Raw genomic sequence first — 26423 nt, 5'->3', positions numbered from 1 at the left:
GCATTTCGATAGTCTCATTTTCACCTAATGGCTACTGATGTGAGTGTGGCTGAGGTCCGCTCATGTTAGTGTAAGTCCATTATGCATTTCGTATGTCATTTCATTTCATAGTATTGCGTATGCTAGGTTGTATGTTAGAGCATTGTGTATGCCTCGTTACATCGTGCATTGTGTATGCCATTTCATAGCATTGTGTATGCTAGGTTGCATGTTAGGGTTGCATTCATGCATATCATGCATATTGCATTGTGCTTGGGATAGGAGTTAGCCCAAGCACGGGAAACGAGGGACATTTCGTACTCCGAGTGACGGAACGTGTCTCAATTCCTGGTCGCCGACACTCCGGATCACCCATGATGGAGCTTAGGTCCTGTTGTGTTTTCATGTGCATTCATTTCATATTGAGTCATGCAATTCGACTCCTCGGCCATCATGTACCGAGATGCGTGATTGGTGGCACGAGGATCGAGGACTACACTCTCCAAAGAGTAGTCATGCATACATATGTGAAAATACTTTGCCATGCCCCTTTGTTGCTCTCTGTTGCAGCAAATCAAGAATTAGCAGCCTTTCGGAGTTTGGCATGCATTCCAAGAACAATTGCAAACAGAGGCAAACCGGGGCATCGCAAGGGATTCTCCGCACAAGGCAACCCGAGCATGCATCATTCATCATTTGGAACAGAGCTGAGGCGGTCCATGGATTTGCGTGCCAATTTACTGCTTTCCTAGATTAATTTGTTAATTAATTAGGATTTTATATTTATTTGGGACTGTATTGTTTATTCATTAGGGACTATATTATTTATTCGGACCCTCTGCGCAAGGGCAATGTTGTAATAAGTGTGCGTATGTGTGATGTATGTCTTCCAATCCCACATCTTTCTCCCTTTTATTTATCAGCTTATGATGGTTAGATTAGGGCATGTTTCAATTAGCATACAGTATGATAGCATGTTTGCATTCATTCATCTATCTTGCATGCACCGGACTCGACGTATCATACTAACTGCATTTGTATCTTAATTCCAAGTTGAATACATGTTAGTTGTAGCATTTCACATGCCATCTTTAGAATAGTTGAGCCTATCTTAGTTGTATTTTGCATGTGTCGCATTAGGCATTTCTGTATAGTTAGGATCATGCATAGATTTCTAACATAGCTTTTGTTTTAGCTTGGAGTACTCGGTAGGTGTTTATGCTTTAGCATCCTTGCATGTGTGTGAATGACTGCCATGATAGCATGCTTACCATGAGGCTATATGCTTATGTGATATAACTGCCTAAATGCCTGTGGGTGAAGGTTGGATTATTTGAATTGGAATAAATGCATTGACTGTGAGTTTTAAGCCCACTAGATAAGTGGCAAAATCATGTTTTTCTAAGCCCACCCGAGGGTGGCAAATCCACGTCTTAGCCTACTTGCGGGTAGCACCATCAAACCACTTTCAAAAATAAACATGAAATGTTTTGTTCCAATTCAGACGATCTAGTCTATACTTGTATGCTGTGCGCATCACATAGTAAATCTAGGCTAATAACCGGAATAAGAACGCATAAAGTTTTCAAAACTAGATATCATGGTTAGTAGAGGCCGATCTTTGATCGGGCGAGCGGGGGTGCTCACGAAGTGACCTTTCCCAATCGTACCCAAGTTCCCGAGCCGAGGCAACTTTGGTAATGACGGACACGTGGCCATAGGCAACGAGTCAGGGTTTCCTAAATTTCCCAAAAATAAAACATTTAGGTGGCGACTCTGTATCTGGCAAAGCAGTCCATGTTTGGCACTTCTTTCAAAATCTGTTTTCTCAAAACGATCCACCAAAAGTGATGGTCCCACGGTCACCAGCATCAGAAAAGTGATAAATCAATCCGAGGATGTCCAGTTCCCCATTATAGATCAGGGACCGAGCGTCATGCGTGGTGAGTCCACACATCTGCCCTAAAGCTTGGGCGTGACCAAAGCGAAACTGAGGCAAGATCTCTTCATAACTTTCAGATTCCATCAAAACTTGAAAATCTTCGAAAGTTGGACATACCTCTTGCCCGCCAAAGCTAAAGACATGCGTTACCGGGTTCCAAAACCTCACCGTAGCATGGAGGAAGGGAAGGTGTAGCGGAGTACGGCTCAGCATGAATAGTGCATTCAAGCCGAAGCCCCGAAAGTTTAACTTTTTCAAGCCGTCTAAAGAAGCGATCCAAGCTGTGAGAATTTCGACGTGAAACGCTTCCATTTTGGTGCAAAACTGAGATGGAATGAATGAGCCACGGAGCTAGGACTTTTAAAGGGGATAAGGCACTGTTTGGGGGGACACGTGTCGAAAAACTGGTGGTTGCTGAGCTAAGTGGCCGGCCGACCACCTTTTCTGGTAGGCCGACCACCCCTCTCCCCTCAAATGCAAAAAGCTGGTCGGCCAGCTCCCAAAGGTGGCCGGCCATGCTGCAATCTGTGTCTTTGGTCCTGTTCTACCCTCTAGAAGGAAGTTCCTAGCATTTCCATGCATCGGGAGTGTTGAAGGCGCGAGTTTTCCTTAGTTTTGGATGCGTTCCGTCGCCCAAATCATCCGAAATACACCTTGTTTATCGAGTTGTTGTTAAGTCTTGCTTATCGAGTCATTGTTTTGATTATCAAGTTATTGTTTTGCTTATCGAGTTGTTGTTTTGTTTGTTGAATCGTCTTGTTTATCGAGTTTTTAAGTTTTGTCGAGCTGTCGAGTCCTGTTTGTCAAGGTTGTTACTCCTTGTTTAATCAGTTTTGTTGTGTTTTGCTTATCGAGTTGTAAGCTTGCTAAGGTTTTGTTGTTTCTTAGTAAGTTAGGTTGTTTAGTTTGTCGTGTCGATTCGCTACCTGACTTGGCAAATACACAATGCACATTTACCGTTTAACCTCATTTTTGTGCAAAATGACGCGATGCGATGCTGAGAATATAAAGTACAACACTTTTTCGAAAAGCTATTTCATTCTATCATGCTTCCTTTGTTACAACATTTTACAACAAAAGTACAAGTTTTGCAGAAAATAAAACTGCCTAATAATGTACAATGTGCTACAACTACTAGTAAAAAAGGTAAATAAAGCAGGAAACAACTGCACCAATGCTCTCAAGAGCAGGAATAAGAGGCCCTCTTCGTCCTCTTCTGCGGAATAGGCTCTGCACCACCGGCACCATCTGAGTCGGAACTGTCATCCTCGGGATCCTCCTCAGCCTCCCCTCCACTCCCGGAACCAGGGTCGGAACCCTCCTCTCTATTAGCGGATGTCTCTGACTGACGATCTGCAACCTCCTCCTTCTCCCCGTTCTCATCGGGCTCCTCCTCTACGACATGTGCTCTGCATCTGCGGGACGACTCCCCTCTCCCGGCCCCGTGAGAAGGCCGAGATGGCCCGGCTCCCCGAGAAGGTCGAGATGGCCCGACTCCCCGGGAAGGCCTGGATGGCTCGGTCTGTGGCTGATATACCGGAGGCATCTGAAAATAAAAAGTGCAGTTTGAATACATTAGCTCAAATGTGTGTATCAGATACAGATGCAAGCAAACTATATGAAATGAGGGTGCATGCAGATACAGTATATGAATGTGGTGTGTGTCAGATGTGCTCTACACAGGTAACCTACCAATGCAGTGAAATGATCAAGTTCAGCATGTCATCGGAAGTATGATAAATGTGAGAAAATTAAAAGAGTACCTGGACACCCATGATGGATAACTGTGCCTCTCTCTGTAAGACCATGCCCTCGAGTGCAGCCATCATCCCGAGCATCTCATCCATATACTCAACCGGAGGCTGCAGATACAAATGCAAAGTATCAATAAAGGAATGAATGTCCAAGTATCTGAGTGATAAATCAAAGCTATAAAGCATACCGGCGGTGAATCAGGATCTCTGACATATCTGTGGTTAGACATGGGAGGCTCTATCGGAATCGAGTAAGGAGTCCCAAATCACCATTCCGTCAGCTCAGTTGGCATGTCTGGCCACCCAGGATGATGATGACTCGGAGGAATCGGGGGAACCAATCCACCCCCACCTCTGGATGTACCAGCCCTGCTAGTGGAAGGGATGTCCGCGGCCCGAGCCCGGCCCGATGAGGGCATACCAGCGGATCTCCTCGTCGGGGTACGGACTCCCGTCAACGAAGGCATCAAGTATGTGTGACGATAAGTCGTATACTCTCCCTGCTCCAGATGAAGAAATGCATCAGTACCCAACCTGGCGTCGACAACACCCTGGGGAGGGAGCCTATCAGCGGTCCGCATGTCGTCTGGGGGTGCTGAGGGAACGCCCTGAACGGGGTAGCCCCATGTCTGGCGCAGGAAGCGCTCCCCTAAAAACCAGGCCTTGCCAACCGGCCCCTCTAATAGGATCCTGTACCGAGAGGAACCCCAGGCTCCAGCAAACTGGAATCGGAGGTCACTACCCAAAGGAGCCCAAGGCTACCATGCAATCTGCGAGTAACTAACGCATAAGCTGATCAGAAATCGTAAATGTGAAAGATAAATCAAAGATTGGAAACATGAAGAACTGAGAGTTCTGCAATACCTCTGATGGTCGTACTGTGTCAAAGTACTGCTGTAGATAGAGAAGAGACTCCCGAGGTCTCGGCCGGTACGGGCCCTCAAATACCAGCGAGTAAGGGGTCATGGGAGGCATCGCCACCTCGAGCTCCGAGGCTAGTGTTGGGAAGTACGCGTAGATCCATAGCTGTGGAAAATAGGGCAGTAGCCATCAGAATACAGAATGCTGAGTGCAAATTGTAAATACAGAATGCTGAGAGCAGAGTACAGAGATACAAAATGTAAAGTGTACCGTGTGTGAAGTGTATAGAGAATGAAAGAAGAAATGTAAATCAAAGGGGGCAAAGAGTACCTCCCAGGCTCTCCAATAACCGCCAAGTATGTTCCCCCGTCCGCGGGAGGTCGCGTTCATACAGCAATAAAGAGTGGCCAGGCTGGCGCCACCCCAATCATACCGCCGGACCTGTGATAGGTCCACTAGGGCACTCAACGGATAAAGTTCGATAGTGTTCCCCCTATCGGCGAACAGAGTGGTCCCGAAGAGGAACATCAGAAATCCGCGGGTATACTGGGCTACCTCCTCAAGAGTCTCAGGCTCCATCTCCACTCTCCGGAAATGGGAGGAAAACCAAGTATATCGGACCCTGCCCGAAGATCTGTCAACTGGCGGGCGAGCTCCTAACAAGTAGATCCAGGCGGCCTCCCACTGGCCCATGTCCTCGTCATATGGGATCGCCCAGCCTCCCATATCAAGGCCGGTCAATACGGCGAAGTCAAATGGGGTCATAGTCATGTCCCCAGTAGCAGAGAAATGAAAGGAGTTGGTGGTGTCCCACCATCTTTCCACTAAAGCACCCATCAGTGTCCTACTAGCCGGACAACGAGATATCCCAGAGCAGAAGGGCCCAAACCCTGCCAAGTCAACCAAATCCCGGACAGCCTCCGGAAGCTCAGCATACAACTCTCTAGCCGCAACAGAGCCATATCCTCGTGCTATACAGGAGGTCACCTGCATTCAGAATGAATACATACATTCAGTCTCAAAATGAAATAAATGAGTTGTGTGCAAATAAAATGTATGAGCTGCGTGCAAACTAAAACAGATACAATGCAATGAGCTGCGTGCAAAATCGAATATTTGGGTTGTGTGCTCAGATTTCAAAATCAGTGGGCTGCGTGTTCATCTCAAAGATCGAGCTGTGTGTTCAACATCAGGTGTTTGGGCTGTGTGCTAAGATTTCAAAATCAATGGGCTGCATGTTCATCTCAAAGTTTGGGCTGCGTGTTCGACGTCAAGTGTTTAGGCTGTGTGTTCAAATTTCAACAAATGTGTGTTGCGTGTTCACCTTCAACTTGGGCTGCGTGTTCAGAAATTTAGAGTTTGGGCTGTGTGTTCAAATTTAACAAGTTTGTGCTGCGTGTTCACTTTCAACTTGGGCTGCGTGTTTAGAAATTTAGAGTTTGGGCTGTGTGTTCTACTCTCAACAAGTAAGTGCTGCGTGTTCACCTTCAACTTGGGCTGTGTGTTCAAATTTTAAAATCAATGGGCTGCGTGTTCACCCTCAATCTGGGCTGTGTGTTCAGAAAGTCAAGTGTTTGGGCTATGTGTTCAAATTTCAAAATCAGTGGGTTGCGTGTTCACCTTAATCTGGGCTGTGTGTTCAGAAATTCAAAGTTTGGGCTACGTGTTCAACCTTCTGTCAAGTGTGTGCTGTGTGTGCACCCTCCATTCAGGCTGTGTGTTCGGAAATTCAAAGTTTGGGCTGCGTGTTCAACTTTCTAACAAGTGTGTGTGCTGTGTGTTCACCTTCAAATCAGGGACTGTATTTTCAGAAACTCAAGTGATTGAACTATGTGTTCAAGATGTAAACAGAATATTGTATCATGGGCTAAGCGTCAGAACAAGCTACGTGCTAAAAAGAGCAGATATGCATAGTAAGAGGCATGAAGCGTACAAAAATGCAGAATACATTGCAGAAATGTAAAAAAGGCAAAGTAAATACCTCTCGTGCCTGATGGCAGAGGTGGGACTCCGGCTCCCGCAATAAAAGATCCCCGTGTGCTCGATCATCGAAATCGGTAAAATGGTAGAAAACTGCCTAGGGAAGCACATGTGTCGGAGGGTCGTACCTCTTGGGTATGAAGGGTCGCACCCTCGGAGGCAGAGCCATGATATCGGGATCATCCCCGACGCCCGGAGGACCTCCACCATGAGGGAAATGGCCAGCCATTTCAAAAAATCTGCAAAAAGGAGCAAAAATGAGCAAAATGAGCAAAAATTGGAAAGAGTCAACAAAAGTCAACTCTCAGGAAATGAAAAAGTCAACAAAAGTCAACCCCCGAGGAAATCTTCCAAATGTTGAGACAAACTTACCTCAAGTGGTGAAAATGAGAAAAGAAGCACCGAAATCAAAATTTAATCGTTCTAAAGTGACGAAAACTAAAAGATTTCGCGAAAACAACTTGCGTGGTGCGTTGGAAAACGCGTATAGAGCTCAGATCTGAAGAGGAAAATGGTCTAGGAAGGTAGAGAAGGTGTTTTCGGAGCTGGAGTTATGAGGAAAAATGCTTTGGCCGAATGGATTTAAAGAAAAGAGAGTGAAAGTACCAAAATGCCCACGGTTTTGGCAAAGTGGCCGGCCGGCCACCTTGTGTGGCAGGCCGGCCATCCCGTTTTCAAAAACCTAGCTGACGGCCTCCCCTTGGAAATAAAGCTGGCCGGTGGTGTTCCCTAGGTGCCCACCAAGCTCTCTGCAAATTTTGGGGAGGATTGGAGTCCCCGAGACCTGAAAAAGTACAAGAGAAGTGCACTTTCCGTCGCGAAACCGCTCTACCGGAACTTCAGCTTCAACTTTCGATGCGTTTCCCATCGTTACTCGTCAAAAGTGAGATGTATCCTTTTTGAACATGTTGCGACCCCTCCGGGAGGTAAACCGGAGGTCACGATTGAGTCGCCCTCATCAAAAACTTGCATTTCTTTGCTCGTCATTTTACGACAAATTCGCATTCGAGTTCACACTTGTTCTGCATTGATATGCACATCACTTGCATTCTCATGCACACCACCCATACTATTGTGCACATTTCACGGGTGTTGTCATACCCTCATGCTTAACCCGTGTTGTCACGCGCGTTACTCCTCGCATTGCGATGCACTGTTCTATCAACGCCGCGATTGTCTGCATTCAATATCGTTTTGAAAACATGTTGTTAACAATGTTGTGCTTGTTGAGTCTCTCTGTTTTCAGGGCACGATATTGTATGTATGGTTCATTTGAGGTTGGTACGACCAGACGAACCGCGCAGGTATTGTATCTTCTCCATGTGAGACGTGGCGAGAATTGAATAATTCTCCACATTCTTAACTGCATGAAATGTAGTTGTTGCTTTGCATTCTTGCTTAAAACTGTTGCATCTATTGTGAATATGTGCTTCATTACAGCTTGCTGCATTTGCATGATCATTGAGTTACCTTTAGCTTCTTGCATTGTCGGTTGCATTTTGCCCTTGCCTGCGGGCATGCCTGCGGGCACATCTCTGTTTGTCTTGTTTATTTGTCTAAGTCTTCGGCCTTGTCAAAAATGGGTCGTCTCTGGGCTTTGACATTCACTCCCGTCACTTATGACTTCCGAGTTCTGTCAAAGAGGGACAACTGTAGACACCCCATTTTTAACCGACCTTAAAACTCAGACGTCACTGATTGAGCGCTCGGTGATATTGCATATTATGCTCGTTTAGAAGTTTCAGAGTCCCGGCTGCAAGCCTTGCCTCCGGACTTCCGGACTCTTTCACGCGTTGCCTCGGTTTGTGAACCAGGCTTTGTTTTCTCTATTTTCTCATCCCGAAGGGAGAGAGAGGTCTCGTAGATCATCTCTCAGTGGCCATAGGCTACGTTTCGTGGTCGTAGGCCATTTTTTCCATTTGGAGGCCGGTTTTCGGTTTTTTCGGAGGCGACGGCCGTGTGCCTCGGTTCGGGACCGCCTAACCAACTCTATTTGCTCCGATTTTTGGCATACACCTTATTTCCTCCCTTTTGAAGAACACTATGTCTCGAGAGACCAACTTCGTGGTTAAACGCCACCTTTGGTGCTTAATAGCCCATTTTCGGGGCCCCAGGTCGCGCGTTTCGGTCCCCGAACCTCCATTTTGCATCCGTTTTGGTTCATTTTTGGTGGAGACCTTATTTTCATTGTTAGAAAGCTTGTAGGAGGGTGGGAGGCCAGCAATTGTTCTGAAAAGCCAGCTTTATTTCTTCATCGCTCTCCGTCGCCCGTTTTCCTCACTAAAAAGCTAATGTTGACCACCCGGGGCCACTTTCTTTAGCCCTAAACACCATATTTGTGTTGTGCACACCTGGGAGGCCACCAATATGTATAGGCCGGCCAGTAATTGTCCTTGATCCTTTTGAACCCCTCTAAAAAGTTGGTTTTTCTCTCTCCTGGTTCACATTTTCTAGGTTTTGACTACATATTTGTGTTGTGCACACATGAGAGGCCACCTTTTTGGGGTGGCCGGCCAGCAATTTTCATTGACCCTTTTGACCCCTGGCCGGCCGGCCACCTGAACCTTTTGAACCTGGCCGGCCAGAATCCCCTCTCCAAATGCCTTCTAGATGTACCCTCTGTTTCCCCCCAGATTTTGTATCTGGGGGGGTGCCTTTTGGGGGGGAAATTTGAATTGGTTTTTCCCCCCGTTTTCCTCCACTCCTCCCTCTATAAAACCAGACCCCACAGCTCCATTTTTTAGGGTTACAAATTCTTGTTTAGAGCCTTGCTTACATCTCTCCCTCTCCCTCTCTTCCATGCCTCAAAACCCTAAAAGCCTTGCACCATTTACACACCAACCCATAGCTCCACACATCCACACTCCATTCCAGCCTTTTGAAGCTGATTTCTAGAGGCTAGGAGCTCCTCTTCTTGGTCCAAAGGCTGCTGGTTCATTGCTCTTCAAGGATAAGCACATTTTTCCCCTAAACTAGTCTTTTCTTGCTTCATTTATAAGCCTTGATTTCAAGTATTTTTGGGCTCCGACCTGAACTGTAAATAGTCATATTTTGTGCTCATCTCCATGTTTGATTAACGGTCTTTCTCTGTTTGAGGTCTCCTCCTCACCCTTTGTGTTTAAACTCTCTTTTAGGCCTTTTTTTTGCATGATATTTTAGGCTTATTTGTAAGCTGTTTCGGACTTGGTCATAAACTGTGAAATGTCTTTTTTTGAGCCCCTCTTCAACTTTGTTGAAGGGCTCTCCTCTGTTTGATGCCAGCAGCTATCACTTGTCTCTTTATCCCCCTTTTAGGCTTTTTTCTTGCATGATATTTTAGGCCTACTTATGATTATTTTCGAAGCTTGACATAAACTGTAAAGTGCCTTGTTTTGAGCTTCTCTTAAACTTTGTTGAAGGGCTCTTCACTGTTTGAGGCTAGCTACTGTCCCTTGTCTCTATTCTCTCTTTTAGGGCCATTTTTGCATGATAGATTAACCCTACTTGTGTTTGTTTTTGAGAGTTGCCATAAACTGAAAAATATCTTTTTTTAATCTCATATTCAGGTTTGTTTAAGGTTCAATTTTTGTTTGAGGTCACATGCTTCCTTGTATGCTTGATTGTCTCCTATTTTAAGCCTTACACCTAAGCCCTTGTTGCATGCTTTGTTTGGCCTTCTAGCCACTGAAATCCAGTGGATTTTCAGTGGCTAAGGCACTATTTTGAGTTTCCAAATCAGAGGGAGGTGACACCCCCTCTCACCTTGACTTGTTTGGTGGTCATTTTGGCCTTCCAAAGAGACCCTATCTTTAGAGTCACTTTCTAGGGTCAATTTGGTGAGTTTTGGGACTACCATATTTGATTTTCATAGTTGTTTATGCCATGCCAAATGCCTATCTTGCATGTGCTTAATGACTCCTTGCATGGCCCTCTAAAGTAACTCATCATTTTTGCATGCCATGGTTGCATATCAGTGGTTATTTGGACCTATTTTCACATGTTTTATTCACTAATTTTTGCTGGTTTGGTGAGATTCCATGTGCATCATATACTTTCCATGTAAACCATGTTTGCTAGTCAAAATTGCATGCTATTTTAGTCCATCTTGCTAGCATCTTTTGGCCATGATTTGAACTGAAAATGTCCATGTTTTGGGACTGCCTTGGCTCTGTCTTCATGCTTCATGATCAAATAATGCATGGTTTGTATAGTTACAAGTCATTCCATGTGCCTAGTTTCGAGTTTCAGGGTTCATCTCATGCATCGGGTGCCATATTTCCATAATTCGGGACCATTTTGCATCATATTTCAGTGCTGGAATCTACATGCTTGTATGCCATATTCCATGCCTTCCCATGCCTTGTTAGAGTTGCATGTTATGCCTAGGATCGGTCCTCGATTTGCGTGCATATGTGCACGCATTTCGATAGTCTCATTTTCACCTAATGGCTACTGATGTGAGTGTGGCTGAGGTCCGCTCATGTTAGTGTAAGTCCATTATGCATTGCGTATGCCATTTCATTTCATAGCATTGCGTATGCTAGGTTGTATGTTAGAGCATTGTGTATGCCTCGTTACATCGTGCATTGTGTATGCCATTTCATAGCATTGTGTATGCTAGGTTGCATGTTAGGGTTGCATTCATGCATATCATGCATATTGCATTGTGCTTGGGATAGGAGTTAGCCCAAGCACGGGAAACGAGGGACATTTCGTACTCCGAGTGACGGAACGTCTCTCAATTCCCGGTTGCCGACACTCCGGATCACCCATGATGGAGTTTAGGTCCTATTGTGTTTTCATGTGCATTCATTTCATATTGAGTCATGCAATTCCACTCCTCAGCCATCATGCACCGAGATGCGTGATTGGTGGCACGAGGATTGAGGACTACACTCCCTGAAGAGTAGTCATGCATACATATGTGAAAATACTTTGCCATGCCCCTTTGTTGCTCTCTGTTGCAGCAATCAAGAATCAGTAGCCTTCTGGAGTTTGGCACGCATTCCAAGAATAATTGCAAATAGAGGCAAACCGGGGCATCGCAAGGGATTCTCCGCACAAGGCAACCCGAGCATGCATCATTCATCATTTGGAACAGAGCTGAGGCGGTCCATGGATTTACGTGCCAATTTACTGCTTTTCTAGATTAATTTGTTAATTAATTAGGATTTTATTTTTATTCGGGACTGTATTATTTATTCATTAAGGACTGTATTATTTATTCGCACCCTCTGCGCGAGGGCAATGTTGTAATAAGTGTGCGTGTGTGTGATGTATGTCTTCCAATCTCACGTCTTTCTCCCTTTTATTTATCAGCTTATGATGGTTAGATTAGGGCATGTTTCAATTAGCATACAGTATGATAGCATGTTTGCATTCATTCATCTGTCTTGCATGCACTGGGCTCGGCATATCATATTAACTGCATTTGTATCTCAATTCCAATTTGAATACATGTTAGTTGTAGCATTTCACATGCCATCTTTAGAATAGCCAAGCCTATCTTAGTTGCATTTTGCATGTGTCGCATTAGGCATTTCTGTATAGTTAGGATCATGCATGGATTTCTAACATAGCTTTTGTTTTGGCTTGGAGTACTCGGTAAATGTTTATGCTTTAGCATCCTTGCATGTGTGTGAGTGACTGCCATGATAGCATGCTTACCATGAGGCTATATGCTTATGTGATATAACTGTCTGAATGCCTGTGGGTGAAGGTTGGATTATTTGAATTGGAATAAATGCATTGACTGTGAGTTTTAAGCCCACTAGATAAGTGGCAAAATCATGTTTTTCTAAGCCCACCCGAGGGTGGCAAATCCACGTCTTAGCCTACTTGCGGGTAGCACCATCAAGCCATTTTCAAAAATAAACATGAAATATTTTGTTCCAATTTAGACGATCCAGTCTATACTTATATGCTGTGCGCATCACATAGTAAATCTAGGCTAATAACCGGAATAAGAACGCATAAAGTTTTCAAAACTAGATATCATGGTTCGTAGAGGCCGATCTTTGATCGGGCGGGCGGGGGTGCTCACGAAGTGACCTTCCCCAATCGTACCCAAGTTCCCGAGTCGAGGCAACTTTGGTGATGACGGACACGTGGCCTTAGGCAACGAGTTAGGGTTTCCTAAATTTTCCCAAAATAAAACATTTAGGTGGCGACTCTATATCTGGCAAAGCAGTCCATGCCGGATTTGGACTCTTTGGTTCAGATTTAGAACCGTGACAATTTGAGAGTCCGAACTTGTAGTAAGCCCAAAATGAACAGAACGGGACTCATCCTCCCGTGGCGTTTAGGGACGTCTACACTATGAAGTTGGTTTTGCTGTTGGCCCTAGTGATTTTTCTCCACTCCTCTGTTGTCTTATCTCTTATTCTTTCTCACATTTCCATGTTTTCTCTAAATTTGCGCCCCCTCCTCCTTCTTCCCCTTCCCCTTCCCCCATTCTCATTCTTTCCCATTTTCTCTTTATTATTTTTGCTCCACTTTTCTCTTATTATCGCCCATTCTTCCTCCATCTTTTACATGTTTTTATTTTCTCTTCTCTCTCTTATCCATTTTCTTTTCCTGTTGCTGCATCACATTGTTAATGCATATATGGTATATATTCTTACATATATTAGGTATTAATTTCTTAGATATACTAGGTATTGCCATAGTTGGGTTTCTTATAGGATACTTTTTCTCATAGTTAGATTTCTAGTAGGATACTCTTTTTCAGCCTATATATACAGGCCTTCTATTGTACAAGACAATTCATTCAATACAATACATATTATTTTTCTCTTTCTCTACTATTCTAACATGGTATCAAAGCTATAGATTAAGTTCTTGGTGTTCTTCGCCTTATCGGTGAGCGGCAGCCTTGCCTTAGCCGCCTGCTGGACCTCAACCTATTTTGTTGCCATATTTTCCTTTCAGTATCGCTTCGTGGTGATCTTTTACTCTATCCGCTGGTTTCTATCTTCTAATCTATCTGAGTTTAAAGGGGGGTATTATACCTATATCATGGTAAGTATGGTTATACACCATGCGAACCATCCAAGCTGCCCTCTTTGGCACACCACCCAAGCTGCCCCCTCTAGCGCGCAATCTAAGCCGCCCCCTCTAGTGCACAACCCAAGCCGCCTCTTTTGGTGTACAACCCAAGTCGTCCCCTGGCGCACTGAGTTATTTGTTGCCATTATTGTTCAGTACCACGTCATAAGTTATGTGTGTGCCACGCTTGCTGGTTCAACATCCGTTCTCTACATCGGTCCGGCATGACCCCTTTAAACTGTCGACATTGATTCCGGTTAGCTTCTACATTAGTCTGGCATGACCTCTTTAAACTATTCAGACAATGATTCCGGTTAGCTCTTACATCGTCCGACATGACCCTTTTAAACTGTCCCAACATTAATTCTGATTAGCTCGTACATCGGTTCGGCATGACCCCTTTAAACTGTCTTGGCATTAGTTACAGCTAGTTCCTACAATAGTCCGACACGACCATAAACCGTCTCTCGACATTAGTTCCAACCGGTTTTTATATCGACCTGGCACGACCTTAAATTGTCTTGGCATTAGTTCCAGCCAGTTTCTATATCGGTCCGACACGACCTTAAATTGTCCTGGCATTAGTTTCAGCCAGTTCCTATAATGGTCCGACATGACCATAAACTGCCTCCCGGCTTTAGTTCTGGCCTCTTATTTATTTCAAGCACCCTTGTGCTCCCATTCGGATTTTGCAATCTATTTGCCTTTTATTTTATTTAGTTTTATTTCATGTTTTAGTTTCTCTCTCCAAATACAAGATGTTTATCCTCCTTAAGTTTGAGGGGGATGGTAATATATATATGGTATATATTCCTACATATTTTAGGTATTGATTGCCTAAATAGATTAGATATTGTCATAGTTAGGTCTCTTATAAGATACTCTTTTTCATAGCTCTTTTTCATAGTTAAATTTCTAGTAGGATATTCTTTCTCAGCCCATATATACAGGCTTTCTATTGTATAGGACAATTTATTCAATACAATACATATTATTTTCCTTTTTTTCTACCTTGTCCCAGATCATTTAGCTTGATTTGTGTTCGTGTGCTATGCTCTTATCTTCATTGTCCTTGGATTTAACATATGTTACCTTATTTCAATCTCATTTTTTTCTCTATATCCTAGGGTTGTAGTTGGCATCCTAATCGGAGCCTTAATTTGATGAGTCCGGATTCTCGGCCGCCCTTTCCGGCGGCCGAGGCAACAGCCCCCCAAAACGACGTCGTTTTGGGGGTTTTTTGAATTTTTTTTTTTTTTTTTTTTTTCCCTGGATAACCCCCAAAACGACGTCGTTTTGGGGGGGCTGCTGGGAAGGGCCGCCCAAAAGGGCGGCCGAGGATCCAAATTCTAATTTGATGTGGTGCTTTTTAGGAGGTGTAACGATCAGTGCTTAATATTTCAAGTCTGTTCATTGTCGCTTCAAATGAGGTCTTCTTCTGAGGTGACATATAGCTACTCTAGGTGCAACTCATTACCTTATGGAGCTAAACGTCAACATAGGCTGCTAGTATAGATGATTTTTTGTGAATGTGTGGATGCAAATTTGTTGAGTGATGATGGTTGGTTCTTGTCTCCCTCTCTTATTTTGGTTGTTTTTTAGTTGCGTGTGTTTTAGGGTATGTTAGTTTCACCTGGCCATTATATTGCGGGAGTTTAGGAGTTATTTGGGGTGTCCTAAATAAGTATATTTTTTGTCTTTTTAAATTAAAAAGTTGAGATTGAAAATATGAATGTTTGGGTTAATTTTTTGATTTTTTATGAAAAAATATGTATTAAAAAATTATATAAATTAATGTGTAGAGAAAAATTAGTATTGAGAATTGTACAACTATAATTATTGACTTTTAATAAATAGTAATAATTTTTTAACTTTATAAATAATTTTTTAACTTTTTAAAAACTTTCTAAACTTGACCTTAATATTTTTAGGCCAGTCTAATAGTTCATTCAAACCTTTGGCCGAAGCGGTGATGACTCTCGAAGACGTTTTGAATTTTACTTTATTATCTCTATTTTTTATATATATAAAATCAATCGCTTACCTACTCTAAAAAAAAAAAAAAAATAACAAACAAATAAAATAATACTACCTCCAGCAATAAATGAGAATGACAAAACATTTGTTGGTTTTCATGCCAAGTTAGACATTTGACTATGCGCAGCATGTCATCAATTTTTCCGCAAAGTAAATAAATAAATAAAAGCTACCTCCTTTAAATAACATTTAAACATTATTATATTTTAACCTTGTGGGGATATTATTTTTTGAGTTGTCTACGTAACTGAGATTATTAGTTGAAGTGTCACGTGGATAGACCAAGTCACCGAGACATAATATGAATTTGAGATATTCGAATAGAAGATAATAGTTCTAGATAACATCAAGCTACCTATTTGAATAGAGATGGAACTCTTAAAGAAGCTCATCTAATTTGAATATTGTGAGTTGTAATAGATGTTATCCTTATAAATGATAGTCATGAAGCAAGATTTTTAAGGAAAGTTAGACACTGACTATTATAAAAGTAAGCCATCTCGTGAGTCTAAAATATACTTTTATTTGTAACGCTTTAATTTGTGTATCGAATACTTGTGCAAGATTTTGAGAGATTGATTGACTGATTTAATCATCGGAGTGCCCCGGATGGACGCAACCACCGCAATATTTTCATTTTCTTGTTGACCATAGGTTAATTTATTTTATTATGTGCTCTCCAACTAAATTTTCTATTTGATCCTGTAGTCGAAAATCAACACAAACAAACCTTACTATTTCTCTAATGACACAGCTTTTCTTCAGAGTGGGTTTAGTAAGCCTTTTTGCGACACTACAAAAAATTACTTTTTTGCGACGGTAAAATGCCGTTGTAAATACCCAAAACGCCGTCTCAAAAAAATTTTTGCGACGGCAACTGGCTTTTTGCGACGGCAAGTGGGGGGTCGCAACAAAGGGGGTTGCAAAAGGGTTTAGCGACGGTATAACGCCGTCGTCTTTTTTTGCGACGGAAAAATGACGTCGGCATTAATGCGTAAAAATATGAGATTTTTTTAGACGACACTGTGTTGCCGTCGCTAAAAGGGTTATTTGCGACAGCACCTGATGCTGTCGCTAAAGTGCTATTGGCGACGGCAAATAACACCGTCGCTAAAGGTCTTCCTTTTCAACCAATTCCCCTATCTTTTGCAACAGCATTATTGCCGTCGCAAAAACCCCTGGTTCTATTTTTCTTTTTGAGACAGTATGTGTGGTGCCGTCTCAAAAAAAAAAAATTGTAATAAAATTATTGCAAATATGAAAATGGCCGGTATTAAATGAAAAATAACTAAAAAATAACCGATAATTACATAATAATATAAAAAGTCCAGTATGTAAATAAAAATTCATCCATAATTAAAAATATGAAAATGATCTTCCATTTTTTTCTTTTTGCTGTCATACATTGTACAAGAAAGACTAACTAAGCAATAATATAAAGCTAACAGAAGAAAGAGCATCACTAACATCATCTCACTAAAGTATAGCAATAAACACATATATCTTATTCACATCTTCATGTCTGCCATGGCACAAATGATTTCAAATGAACAGAATGGAAAGACAAGGGAAAATTACAGCTCTCAACATCGCCTTCTGCACTACTTTCACACTATGCAGATATTCTTCCTTCAAGTCATCCGGTAGCCAATTACAAACCCTAAAAAATAAGGATTATATTAAAACTAGATTAAACAAAAAATTTAAAACAAAAAATTTAGTCTAAATTATCAAGACACACCAACAATTCTCCAAGTCACAAAATCATACACCTAAACACCAATCCCGCAACGGGTGACAAACATCAAATGTCTGAAATAAAAGTCACTACATTAATATGGCAATGATATCACAACAATTCAAACTAATTGAACACTAGTACATGAAATTAAATCCTACAAAACTAACCCAATTAAACATGCTTCCTGGAATACAAAATAACTACATTTGATTACCATCCATGCCGTGATGAACTCAATTAAAAATCCCACAAGCCTAATTCAGCTCAACTCAACAAAGTTTGGAATTTCAAATTAAATTCCACTGAAATCATATTTCAACAAATTGGATAGCTTTAATTTCCATGGAACTTATTAGCACCACGAAAACCCATTTGAACTTGGGATACAACGTTACTACCATTGTACTATATTAACTTTAAACATGAGATATGATTTGAAAATCTACTAGTCTGTAAGGTTTTAAGAGAAGCTTACAAAAAAATTCAACATGATCAACATGAAGAACATATAAATATACAGTGAAGCAGTACTCCCCCAGTTCAAAGAAAGAACCAGTGTTGTCGGCACTGAGATGTGATGCGGTTCCAAGATGATAATAATATTGTTATATCATTATCAGTTTAGAGGGTCAAATTTGAAACTGTTGGAAGTTTTGACTAAATTTATAAATTGAAAAACCTCACATTTGATAGTAAATAAACCTCTCATCTGGATGAGATATAAAATTTTGATTTTTCCTAAATCCTATTTAATATCAAGTACATCCCTACATAGTTACATCTTATCTCAAAATATTATACAATCACAAAATGCTCAAGACATGTCCATGAACTTATATCCAACTTTTGAATACATATCCCTATATACTAACATTAAGAGCTTAGGGAGATTTAATGCCTGGACACGCACGCACACTTGATACTCATACACGAGTCCACGTAACATAGGATGTGCCTTAATTTTGAAGTACAACATTGCAATTTTTATGGCATTTTTAAGTACAAATTCATTAACTAAAATGGGCAATTAGGTTAAATGCATACTACAATATCACTTGGTACGCAATCACCTTTAGCTTACCTTAGAACTACCAAACTGAATATTATTTAACCTTATCAGCGAGAAGGTTCCCTTCTCTAACAACTCCATTCAATGAATTCTACCTTGGAATGCTATAAAAAATACTAATTGAACCATTAAAATATATTCAACATCAAAATGTTTCCTAAATTTTCTCCCCCTATTTTTTATTTTATTTTGATGTCTAAATTTTCTCTAACATTCAGATCATTGAGCATGTATAAAACTTTTTATATGAAATTCAGACGTATTGAATGAGGTTTTCTAATCGTTTGCAGATCTGTTGATGCTCACATGCATAAACCTAATCACAAAGAAAACAACATCACAGTCCAAAAGAAATAGATAAAGAAGTACCATTTGTCGAAGTGCCGAGTCAAAAGATCTTTTTGGAGCAGACTTGATAGCCCTGTTCGAGTGGGCTTCTTGGAAAAGGCTGGAGCTCTGCTAGTTGGAAATGCACCAACTCTCCTTGAAGCTGAGCAGTCTGAGCTACTCAAAGGAACAGATTGTAGGGAGTCTACATCATCATCACCAGATGATGCAACAAAACCTTTACTCTTAGAGCTAAATCGGTCCCGATCATGACTATGTGATGAACTGACACTTCTAGAAACAGTTGGAGACATTGACTGTCTGCCTCTGGAAGACGAATCCCTACCATTTCGGGATGCAAGTGAGAAACCCCTCACATATGATGCTGGTCGATCAGCCAATGAAGTACGTAGATTATGAGGTGCATCCAAGGAAAAACTGAGAATATTTGTTTGCCATGCCCTTATTTTTGGTGACGCGGAGTTTTCCCGACTTTTATTTACAGGGGAGATACCCGTTATCCCAGATGAAGATACAATACCACCAGACCCCGTACTTATCCTCCGAGGAGTCAGTGTCGAAGACCTTGGAGCAGGTGTTGATGGTTTATTTGGTGGGGGAGATGGTCTCTGTGATGGGGTAGCATAGCAAACACTAGGAGTTGGACTAGAATGAGCTGCTGAAGATGGGCTTCCCCTCGTATGGAAAGTACTATTCCCAGACCGTGGAGAAGGGCTTAAGCGATTTGGGCTCGGACTACCTCTACTACTTTTGCGATTCTTTCCCATCTACAATAAGATACACATTAGATGCATTATGGTATAAAAAATGTTAAAGAAAAACATGAGCAGTAGACACCATTGACAGATACAAGTAAATAAACGATGAATATTCATCCCATTGACATGAACAATGACCTACCGTGGATGATCTTGAGATTGTGATGGGTTGACTTTGAGGTCTTCCCCTCTGAGCAAGTGTAACCGGAGGCTTCTCATCATCCAAATAAGAGAAGAGAGGGGTGTCAGGAGGAGTTAATAACCTTTAATTTAACAACACCAGATATTAGATCAAACCCAAGAACAGTGAAGGAGTGAGATCAGCTACAGAACAGTGAAAAAGGATTAAAGGAATTTATATAAGGATTAAAGATCAAACCCAAGAACAGAAAAGTAGTGAGATCGCCGATTGCCGCTCGTCGCTCGCCTCCGTGAGAGAGAGAGAGAGATAGAGACAATGTTGTTTCGAAACTTAGGGCTTCGAAACTTAGGGCTCTACACACCTGAACGGAAATGAAAAAAAATGGGGGAAAGACGGGGGAAAAATGGGGGAAATTAAGGTTTTGTTTGGTTTAAATTTTCGGAATATTTTTAATATTTTGATTTTCGGAATATTTTTAATATTTTGATTTTCGGAATATTTTTAATATTCTCAATATTTAATTTTTAAAATATTTTAAATATTTTAATTTTCAAAATATTTTTAATATTTTTAATGTTTATACAAGCCTAAAAAATTAATTGACAAAAAAATTAATTGACAGAAAATAATTGACATAGAAATTGTTTGAAAAAAAAAATGATTTGAAAAAAAAATATTCAAAAAAAATTACTTAAAAACAATTAATTGAAAAAAAAAACATTTTTTTATTTGAATATTTTAAAAATAGTTTGGTTATGACTGTTGATCAAAAATACGGATATCAAGTTATGAGTTGTGTGTTTGATTATCAATTATAGGTTGAATTAAGTTTTGAAAACTATTTTGAAAACTTATCACCAAACAAATTTTCTTATTTCACATGTCACATCAAACTTTTAAAACTCAATTCAGCACTCTATTAAAAAACCATAACCAAACAAATTTTTTGTAGAACAGGAGAGGGAGCGGCAGTAGTGGTGAAGGTGGTGGATAAGAGGTGGTGGTGGTGGTGGTGGTGGTGGCGGTGGCGGTGGCGAAAGAGATTAGTGATGAAGTTGTGGTAGTGGTATGGGAGATGGAGTGGCGGCAGTGGATGAGAGGTAATAGTAGTAGTAGTAGTAGTAGTAGTAGTAGTAGTAGTAGTAGTAGTAGTAGTAGCAATGGTGGTAGTGGTAGTGGTAGTGGTAGTGGTAGTGGTAGCGATGGTAGTAGTCATGGTAGTCATAGAGGTGAAGTGACGATAGTGGAAGTAGTGGTGGTGGTGGAATGGCGTTTTGCAATAGTGGTGAAGGTGGTAGAGAAGATGGGTGGTGAGAGAGAGACATGAGTGCGAGACAGATAGAGGACACAGAGAGAGAGAGAGAGAGAGAGAGACAGAGTGATGAGCGAGAGAGAGACAAAGTGGTCGCTAAAAGTGTATTTTCTTGTAGTAGATCGATAAATCGAGAGGGAGCTCAGTAAATAAAGAAGACGGAAGGGAGAGAGTGAGCAATGCAAACATAGTGGGAGAGAGAGAGAGAGAGAGAAAGAGAAAGAGATAGAGAGTGAGAGACAGAAAAGAGACAGAGAGAGAAGAGAGATGGACGAGAGAGACAGAGAGAGATAGAGAGATGAGCGAGAGATATATAAAGAGAAGAGAGATAGAGAGAAAGATAAAGAGACAGAGAGAAAGATAGAGAGAAGAGAGATGATCGAGAGAGACTGAGAAAGATGAGAGCAGAGAAAGGAGAGATGGGCAAGAGAGATAAAGAGAAGAGAGATGAACGAAAGAGATAGAGAAAGAAAAGAGATAGATGAGTGAGAGACACAGAGAGAGAGACAAATAAATAGATAGACAGAGAGAGAAGAGTGATGAGTAAGAGAGAGAAAGAGAAGAGAGAGATGAAGATGAAAAAATAGATGAAAAGATATAGACAGAGAGAGAGAGAGAGAGAGAGAGAGAGAGAAAAAGTGAAAAGAGATAAACGAGAGAGAGACAGAGAGAGATGAACGAGAGAGATAAAGAGAGGAGAATGATAAGAGAGATAAAAAGAAGAAAGATGGACGAGAGACACATAGAGAAAAAGAGAGACAGACAGACAAACAAACAGACATAAAAGAGTAACGAGTGAGAGAGAGAAAGAGAAGAGAGACAGAGACAGAGACATAGAGAGAAAGAAAGAGACAGACAGACAAGAAGAGTGATGAGTGAGAGAGAGAGAGAGAGAGAAGAGAGACAAGGACAGAGATAGAGACAGAGAGATAGAAAGATGAAAAAATGGGTGAAAAGAGAAATGTTCAAAAGAGTAAGACGAAGTTGTTTTTTTTTTTTTTTTTTTTTTGTAACAAAAAAATACTGTTGCATTTATTTAAACCATTTTATGACTATATATATATGAAGTCGTCTTAAAGCCACAATATATATATATATATATATTAATTTTTTTTAAAATTTTTTGCAACGATACGTATTAAAATCGCAATTTTTTTTTTTTGCGACTGCAACTGGTACCGTCGCAAAAACTCTATTTTCTTTTGCGACAGCAATCTCTGCCATCGCAAATATTCTTTTTTTTTGTGACAACAATTTCTACCATCGCAAATACTCTATTTTTTGCGATGGCAAGTTGTGTCGTCTCCAAAAGTCACATTTTTTAGACAAATTATGCCGTCGTAAAAAATCATTTTTTATGACGACAAATATACCGTAACAAAAAATTCCGTCTCATAAACTCGCTTTTCTTGTAGTGTGAACATACCATTATAACATTAAAGATTGAGGCCTCGAATGTGTGGAGCGCGAATGACGCGAATAGTACGGAAAATATTATCTTACCGGTAAGAGAATAAAAAAAACCCTTAAAACGACGTCGTTTTGAGATTTCGAGCCATTCGCGCCTTTAATATTTCGAGGTACGTAGCATTCTTCCCATTATAAATATTAAGCTATGCCAGCACATAAAATGTTGAAAGTACACATGTATAAAAAAATGCATGGAAGAGTAATTATCTATTCATACGAAATTAATAATACAGCAAGCTACGCGTAGTGAATCATCATTATATATAATAATTACGATTTAGAGTAGAGTGATCAAAGGATGTGCTATTAGGCATAAAATCATTGGTCCACGTTGAAATAGTACAATGTTTAAGTCGTTTTCGTAATAATTTCAACATAGATGTTATCATCGCAATTGTATGTTTTTGGGTGGCTTCTTATTTGTTACACTTTAAAATTTTGATTCTTAAGGACATTAGCTTGCTTTGACAAGTTAACAAAAAGTTAGTTTTTGGGTTTTTTAGTTAAAAAAATTAATTTTTTTATTCAAATCACTATTTAAAAAATTAATTTTTTTGAGTAAAAAATTAAAAATTAATTTTTTACTAATTTTTTAAAACACCACATTTTAAAGTCTATAACATGTTTTTAGTCAAATGATAATGATTGCTTCGTTATAACATTTCGTAGTGGCTAAAAGTCGAATTCGCGAAGGTTCTAAATATGAATATGAACATATGATAAAATCATGATATAGAGCTTGTTTGAGATGTTAGGTTTGAAAATTTTTCTTTTTTTTTTTTTTTTTGACTAAAATAATCATAAAAAAATAAAATATATTTTTTAATATAATAAAATAAAATATCACATTTAATTCAAAATCATTATATTCTTTTTTTCACAAAAGTTTAAAAAACTAAAACGTTTATTCTAAGCGAAGCTTTTTAGCTCCAAACTAAAATAATTAAAAAAATTAAAAAGTCAACTCACTTTCCAAACGAACGTGGAGCCGCTTTTCTAATTTGAACAATTCCAAATCTAAATTGAATGAAAATTATTCCTAAAAAATGAAAATTATTGCGATAAGTTTGGGTAGAAATTTGGTTAGAAAATTCTGGAGATTTTTTAACGTAATGTTTTGGATCAGTCCAGTCCAACTTTTAATAAGGTTTTTTAAAGTAAAAATTTTTAATAAGAGGCATTTTATATTTAAACAATATTTATTAATATTTTGTATTTTATTTTTTGCATGTAAAATTTATTTTCTATTAGTGGAAAAAAATTGAAAGTTTATTTACAACTTTTAGTAACGGGCCTTTAATCAATGAATATTTTTTTTAGTTGGGTCTTTGTTTAAACAAATTTTTTCTTGACCATTAAAGAATTGGAAGAATTTATTTTAGCATTTATGATTGGAGTTTGAAACAATTTTTTCTTGTTTATGGATTCTTTGACAATTAGATTTATTATGATCCTTTAGATAAAAAATGTGCTTTTAGTATTCATGATTCAAGACATTTAACAATTGAGAATTTTATTTTTTTTGGGATGTCAAGATAATAATAATCTTTTAAAAAAGGGGAATTACACTAACGGTTCCTATAGTTTGAGGTTCGTATCATTTTGGTCATTGATTTTTCAATTGTAATATATTTGACCATGAATTTTGAATTTTGTTCCAAATAAGGACAATTAAAAATATCATTGAATTTTTCAAGAGCAAAATAGTCAATTTGATAAAATATAAATTAATTTGACAAAATAAATGTCCAAAAAATATTTTAAAATTTTTAAAAATTATTCTACCCACTAAAGATAAATTTATGTAAAATTGATAAATCTTTTAGACATTTATTATTTTACCAAATTATTTCTGGGCGAATTATGCTAACAGTCCCTATAGTTTAGAGCTCGTGTTATTTTGGTCTCTGACTTTTCAATTGTAATATATTTAACCTTGAATTTCTAATCTTGTTCCTAATAAGGACAATTGAAGATACCATCAATCAATTTCAAGGGCAAAATCACTAATTTTATAAAATATAAACTAATTTGATAAAAATATATGTCAAGTAGATATTTTTGAATTTTTAAAATTATTTATACTCACCAAAAATAAAACTATGTAAAATTGATAAATCTTTTACACATTTATTTATTTATTTATTACCAAATTAATTTTTATTATGTATTTGGATAATGATCATGTAATGCATGCTTGTTTTTATTTTTATTAAATTAGTTTTTATTTTTCTAAAAATCAAATATGGTGACAATTTTGAAATCATTATTAAACCAATCCATTAAATCAAAAAATTCAAAACTATAAATATTTCATATATTAAATACTATATATCGATTGCACATTAAAAGTCTAACAACCTCTCATTGTATGATCATTATCCAAATAAATAATAAAAATTAATTTAGTATAAATAAATAAATAAATAAATAAATGTGAAAAGATTTATCATTTTTACATAATTTTATCTTTGGTAGATAGAAATAATTTTTAAAAATTAAAAAATATTTTTTTAACATTTATTTTTGTCAAATCGTTTATATTTAATCAAATTGACAATTTTACCCTTGAAATTGAGTAATGGTATCTTCAATTATTTTTATTTGAAACAAGAATCAAAATTTAGGGTATGTATCACAATTGAAAAGTCAGGGACCAATGTGACATAAGCCCCAAACTATAGGGACCATTAGTGCAATTCATCCTTTAAAAAAAGATTTGGCAACGTTTGGGAATTTGTATATTTTAATATGCTATTTTAGTAGTTGAATGTTTTAGCTTGACTAAAATAATTATATTTAAAAAGAGAGTTTGAATTTTTTTTTTTTTTTATAGTTTGATGTGATATCTATGAGAGAAAAAATAAAATAATTATGAATTTGATATAATATTTTTCTTATTAACTATTTTAATCTATTTTATTTTTAAATATTATTTTAATCCCACAAATAAATAATAAAAAAAACCTCTTCCCAAACACATCCTTTGTATTTTGGGTTCCCAACAAAAAGATTTGAAGCTTGAGGGCTTTCAAAGTCGCTGGCCTACAGCAACTGCTTTGGTCGCTTCATGCATAAGCAGCATGTTTGAATTTTGAATCGGTGAAATAAAAGAGGAAATGAAACTTTATTTCTAGAATAAATTATAAATACAATTTTTAATACTTATTTAAAATATAAATTATTTTTTGTGATTTAAAAAATTATAAATACCTCCATTGTTAGAATGCTTTATTTAATAAAATTAATTAAAAAAATAAAATACTTAATTACTTTCCTATATAATAATATAATTATTTGAAATGTTAATTGAAATAAATTTATGATATTATTAATAACTGTTAATTGACTTAATGATTTATTAATAAAAGAGATTGTTTGTTATAAAATTAAAAACTTCAAAGGAATGAATGTAATTTTCAGAATCACAAAAAATAAATTATATTTTAAATAAAATTTTTATCCATATTTATATATTCTTCTTGGATTGAGAAATTAAGGAAAAAGAAAAAGAGAAATTGCACATCAATACAAGTTTTCAAAAAAATTTACACTACAACAAATGTCACTTTTGGTTACTAAATTTTTAGTTGTCAAAAGTCAATTTTTAGTCGAATTTTTTTATCTACTAAAATTTTTGGTCGCTAGATTAGTCGTTGAACAATTGTTGGGAAAGGTTTTGACAACTAAAAAGAATTTAGTCGCCGAAAGTCATCAATTGCCGACTAATTTTTTAGTCTCCAAAACCTTTCAAAAAAATTAATATCGCATTTTCAACAACTAAAAATTTTTTTCGCCAAAAACTAAAATTATTTGGGACGACAAACTTTAGTCGCTAAAAAGTTTTTGTTATTCAACTTATTTTTTTAGCTACTAAATATTTCAATCGCCAATTTTTTTTTTCATTTTATTTTGTTTTTAGCTACTAAAGTCTTAGTCGCCTAAACTCTGTTTTTTTTTTTTTTTTTTATGGCTACCAAATATTTAGTAGCCAAAAAAAAAAA

At 38.4% G+C, this 26423-nt stretch overlaps 1 protein-coding gene across 1 annotated transcript; it reads right to left on the bottom strand.

Annotated features, from left to right (window-relative positions):
- Positions 1-16935: 16935 nt before the first annotated feature.
- On the bottom strand, positions 16936-20015 carry LOC114271676 (uncharacterized). Its single transcript, XM_028213276.2, has 4 exons — positions 19875-20015; positions 19638-19758; positions 18759-19504; positions 16936-17239 (listed from the first exon to the last, which is right to left on the bottom strand). Exons 3-4 carry the CDS (start codon positions 19502-19504, stop codon positions 17122-17124), a joined length of 864 nt encoding a protein of 287 aa, XP_028069077.2. The 5' UTR covers positions 19638-19758; positions 19875-20015; the 3' UTR covers positions 16936-17121.
- Between the last annotated feature and the right edge of the window lie 6408 nt (positions 20016-26423).

Source organism: Camellia sinensis, chromosome 15 (assembly GCF_055761805.1).
Source record: "Camellia sinensis isolate YWXY chromosome 15, ASM5576180v1, whole genome shotgun sequence".
NCBI classification, from domain to species: Eukaryota; Viridiplantae; Streptophyta; class Magnoliopsida; order Ericales; family Theaceae; genus Camellia; species Camellia sinensis.
The sequence above is the reverse complement of the archived record's forward strand: the minus strand, read 5'-3'. Positions and strand labels throughout refer to the sequence as shown.